Source organism: Chenopodium album, chromosome 5 (genome assembly GCF_948465745.1).
Source record: "Chenopodium album chromosome 5, dcCheAlbu1.1, whole genome shotgun sequence".
In the NCBI taxonomy this organism is placed as follows: domain Eukaryota; kingdom Viridiplantae; phylum Streptophyta; class Magnoliopsida; order Caryophyllales; family Amaranthaceae; genus Chenopodium; species Chenopodium album.
The window spans coordinates 25,128,659-25,133,976 of record NC_137838.1 but is presented as its reverse complement, the minus strand read 5'-3'; the positions used below and the strand labels follow the sequence as shown (position 1 = coordinate 25,133,976).

General features: G+C 35.8%; 1 protein-coding gene across 2 annotated transcripts; it reads right to left on the bottom strand.

The window, feature by feature from the left end:
* Positions 1 to 255: 255 nt before the first annotated feature.
* On the bottom strand, positions 256 to 3,955 carry LOC145630613 (oligouridylate-binding protein 1A-like). 2 transcript variants are annotated; one of them, XM_081682840.1, is made up of 4 exons: positions 3,777 to 3,955; positions 3,507 to 3,697; positions 1,703 to 1,788; positions 256 to 843 (listed from the first exon to the last, which is right to left on the bottom strand). In XM_081682840.1, exons 2-4 carry the CDS (start codon positions 3,640 to 3,642, stop codon positions 820 to 822), a joined length of 246 nt encoding a protein of 81 aa, XP_081538966.1. In that variant the 5' UTR covers positions 3,643 to 3,697; positions 3,777 to 3,955; the 3' UTR covers positions 256 to 819. The 2 variants fall into 2 exon arrangements, with proteins under 2 accessions (XP_081538966.1, XP_081538967.1); XM_081682841.1 differs by having other exon boundaries at positions 256 to 829.
* Positions 3,956 to 5,318: the final 1,363 nt, after the last annotated feature.

Below are 5,318 nucleotides of genomic sequence, written 5' to 3'. Positions count from 1 at the left end.
GGTTATTCGTAACGGACATTTCAGGTGCCCGTTACGAATAACCCATTATTCGTAACGGGCAATTACAATGTCCGTTACGAATAATCTCCAAATAAGACAAAAAATTAGGGGCATTTGTAACTAGCATTTCAAGTGCTAGTTACAAATACCGCTATTCTTCTTTCCATTTACCACCCAAATTATTACATTCTAAAAGACTTATTGTTCCTTGACAAACAACAATACTAATAACACCTGCATATTTGTAGCAAAATATCATGTAAATGCTAGACAAATCCTGTATTACACACTTATGACTTTCTGTTAAAATTATCAGCAAATTTCATCTGACATCATTATAACAGTATGAATTTGGTTAGAGAAATCATGAAATTTAGCTACAAAATTGAAGTCTTATCACCCAATTAAAGGCCCAAGAAGTGATAATGATCACCAAATAAAGCCTCAATATCATGTCAAAATGTTGTGCTACTCTCACTGGCAGACATCGAGGCACCTTAAGATTTCACAGCGGGTGTTCCTCTGCTGCCAATGTCAAGCCCTTGTAATCAATCATTCAAGGGGATCATTCGGCATAAATTCTGAAGGGTTTAGGGAATTGGATGAATGCATATGGTGCATGTTATTATTATTTCCCTGAGATTGATGAAATGATGGCATTTGCATAATATGTTGGCCTTGAGAGACGTGTTGCTGAGGTAGCGAGTAAAAGGGAGAAGGATCGTATTGCATGCTAAGCATCCCTAAGTTAAATGATTTGAAGGACCCATCATTTCGCCTGTGGCCATTATAAGCCTCTCCACTTCCTACTTTAATGCTTCATTGAGTGCTGAAAACAAATTTCTATAAATCAAAGACAATGTAAAGGGTAATCAACAACATATTTCTATAAATCAAAGACAATGTAACAAGCTTAAAGTGGTATGATTTCCATCATGAATCCAATAATATTTCATATATCAAAAACAAAGCTTTTGTACAATTAGTAAATCAGATATATAAAATGCAATAAACCCACAATACATAATTCTCATCACACAAGATCTAGAATGACCTAAAAAAGATGAAAATCAGTCAACATCAAAGGCAAAATGAAAGAATGATGCAACCCTTTTTCTCTTTTATACTACAATTGGGTATATAAGCTAGCTAAACTACTAAATTAAGTCTACATCATAATTACTAAAAAAATTAAAAAAAAAAAGTTATCATGATAATGATCTAGTACTACACTATTCTACACTATTCTAAATGTAGTCAATCAGCGGTAAAATCTGCCCATTCTCTTCTAGCATTCGTCAAAAACCCTTGTATAACAAGCATCATTTCTTATAACTCTGGTTCTTATCGTAATATTTTAGATTTAACCGCACTAATTCATGTAAATGCAAATTCAGGCCATATCTCCCTACTCCAATTAACAGCATAACACAGCACATTTGACCAAAATTCTTCAAATGCATTAAAAAATCTAACGTGATTATAAGAAACATGAAATGGTGTGCTCAAGAAAACAGCAACATATTTGACAACCCTTCCGCCACAATAAGGATGCTACCGGGTAGGGCACAACAAGTAAATCTAGTTGTATAAGCAAAAATGGAACGCTATAATTGTAAACAATAAGGAAAAAAACAAAAAAAAAAAAAAAAAAAACAAAAAAAAAAGGAGCAAAAAAAGAGGGTAAGTGACATTGCATTACCTCAGGGGAAAGATTCCCAACATATACATTTGTATACTGAGGATTGTTTTCAGGGGCTTCGCTGTTTCTGGCCTCCTTTCCATCTTTTGAAATTCCCCAAAAGATTTCATCACAAAAACAGATAAATTGCTATGCAATGATATGCATGGATAATTCAGAGATAACCTATTTTGTAGGAGCATAAACACAAGGAAAACAGTAGAATAACACCAAATGCAAGATGATTTAAAAGAAAAAAGTCTGAATATTATAGGTGGTTCACTAGAGTTCCTATTTTCTCACAAGTCTATACAGTCCATATTTCAGTGGGCTATCGATCACAATTTAAGCCAAGAAATTAAAATTTCTACACAAAGGCACCAGGCTGGAAAATATAAGTAAGAATTGACTCAATATCTGAATTTTCTAGGCACTAAGACCTTTCATTATCATGGCTTTAAAATCAGGATGAATTGTAAGGTGTTTTATTAGTCGCATTAACATTTAACAGAATTTCAGATAGTCAGAGGTCTAGAGTGAAGAAGAATTGTTCCTTTTGAACAGTGAAGATCTAGTACTCAGCACGGCAGTCTTCCTCAAGAGTCAAAATAAGATCTAGTATAGAATTTTACTTATGATGCCAATTGTGAAGACAGGTACCTACCCTTGCCTTGCTGATACAGGATGAAATATCCTAGGTGCCTTCGAAATCAGCATCATAGCAAAAAAAGAGCAGTATATATGCTAATTAAAAGCGAATACTTTCCTAAGATGAACAAAAGATCTAGAATCAACAATTTTAAGAATCCAGACAGGCTAATAAGCAAGCTGAGCACGTAGATTCCTCTATGAACCTTGTTACTTATTTTCCACTTAATCAACCCAAAGACACACCCATTCCTTCCATGCACTTTGATAACAAACTTGCAAAGCTGTGACAAACTGGCAATAGACTCTAAGCCAACAGATTGAATAAACTTGCAATAATAATGCACTCAATGTTACAGCTAATAAGGACACATTCAGTTTTTTAATACATACATTTGACACCTTTAGTCAGGACCTAAGAACATCAACATTATTGACAAGCCTCGACTAAAGAGGATCTCATTTAAGACATAGTGTGTGTTATATCTATGCATATACAAGGGTAAGCTAGTTCTGACAAAGTGACATGCAACAAGTCAAACAACAACTGGCATATTAATCTAGTCCACAATCAGGGCAAGACAGTGAGACAACAGAATCTAACTCCACTGAAGATGAAAATGAATCACAATTTGCCAATTAAAACAAAAAAAAAAAAGAAAAAGGAAAGAAAAAGGAAAAGAAAAAAAAAATCCCATTCATGTTACTATCATTAGAATTCGAGCTCGGCATTCCTTTGTCTATTTCAATTCCATATATATTGAATCACATCCACCTTAACGTCAGTAGACCTCCATGACTCATTTCTTACTACTATAATTATACCAAAAAACAATAACGAAACCATAACTTGAACTTTTATTTAACCATTTCACTGACTCAATATATAATAACCAAATAAGGTAGTAGATGTTTCGAACTGAAATGAATGAAATCCTAGAACATAATGTGGGATAATTACAAACCTGACTTAAAATGAATGAAATCCTAGAACATAATGTGGCATAATTACAAACCTGATGAACCATTTGTCAATTCCACCACACTTTTTGAATCCACAGCAATTCATCAACAAAATTCAATTCAATTCATTATTCCGAATCACAATCACATACAATAAAAATCACCAACAACTAGAAGAGATCACAAAACCTAGGAGAGAAGAGTGGTAAAATACCAGCACAAGCCATGTAAGAAATGGCAGCATAAGCTCCACGTTTAGTCATGACGGAACGTCCAAAGAGTTTATTGTCGATTTTGGGAAGATCAGAATTGTTCTTCTCTGAATTCGAACCCATCTCAATCCCTCTCATCTAAATCCATCTTCATATTCTGCACAATCGAGCTCAAATCCTTAACCCTTCTCACCTAATCATCAACTCCAAACAAGAAAATATCAAAATCAAATCGCAAAAAAACAAAAAAATGAATTAAATCAAATCTTAACCTTCAATGATCACCGCCATATCCACTTCTGGGTATTGAAATTTGTACAAAAGACATTCTGAATTGGGTCTTCTACCATTGATGTGATTCGGAGGAGAGAGAAAGAGGTAAAATTTGGGATTTAGGGTGATGAAATGGAGGAGAACGAAGAGAGAGAGAGAGAAATTGAGCGAAATGAGATGGTTTGACGGCTAAAGAGTTGAAACCCTAATACTCTGTATTAAATGAGTAATGGGCAACTCTCATCAGTTGGGCCACGTACTTATAAAGGGCACATGGTGATCGTTACAAACAATATAGTATTCGAACGGACAGGAATTTTCTCGTTACAAATAATATAGTATTTGTAACGGACACATGTGCCCGTTACAAACACAATATTATTTGTAACAGACAATTTTTTGCCCGTTACAGATAATATAGTATTTGTAACGGGCATATGGTGCCCGTTACAAATACTATATTATTTGTAACGGACAATATTTTGCCCGTTACGGATATATTCAATGTAACGGGCATAGCCTTGCCCGTTACGGATATATTTAATGTAACGGGCATAGCCTTGCCCGTTACAAATGACCCGTTACAAATGACGATTTTTCCACTAGTGTGTGTAGACAAGTGTCACAAGGAGAGGAAGGAGTGGGGAGCAAGTATGGTCCCCTCCTCTCCAAGTGGTCCATACTCCTCTTTATATATGACTAAGACACTTGTTGATTTATTACTTGCTTATATATTTAATTTAATTTAGCTTTAAATTAATTTGTCGAATTTCATGAATCCCACATTGATAGGATAGAAATTACCACTCATACTTTCCTCTATAAATACCAACCTTGGGATTTGGAGTAAAGTGCTTTAGTGGGAGTTAGAAAGAGCATTCCATATTTTGGAAAAAGTCTTAAACTCCATTAACACTTGGGTTTTGGTCGGACCTTGCTAACTCCAAGGTAGCGGACCTAAAAAGTCGTGTTCGTCCTTTGTGGGTGGATACTGTTGAAGGCACGACATTTGCGGTGCTCAAGGATTTCAAGTAAGAACCCGTTTTGAGAGGGCGAAGCTCGCTTCAAGGGTATGATTCGTTCTTCCTTTTCTTGTGTTTATTTATTTATGCTTTATGGTTTTATTAATTACGAGTGTTTACTTGGGTCGGGGTTGTTTCCGCGGTTAATCGGACTCACCAAACCCCAACAGTTCTTCCATATGAATGTCCTTACTTGGACTGCCTTTATGTACTTAGTTGGTTCAGCCTCTATCCACTTGGTAAAATAATCTACTGCCACGATGAGAAACTTCCTGCCCGCTTACCTAGTGGTGAAAGGTCCCAATATGTCCATTCCCCACTGAGCAAACGGGATCGGGATGAGGATCAGGGTCAGATCATTTGCTGGTTGATTTATAATTGGGGAATATTTTTGACACTTGTCACACTTTTTCACATATGCCAGCGCGTCTTGCATCAGAGTTGGCCAGTATGCACATCTTCTGAGGACTTCTACTCCCAACGCCGTTCCACAAATGTGGTTGGCACATATCCCTGAGT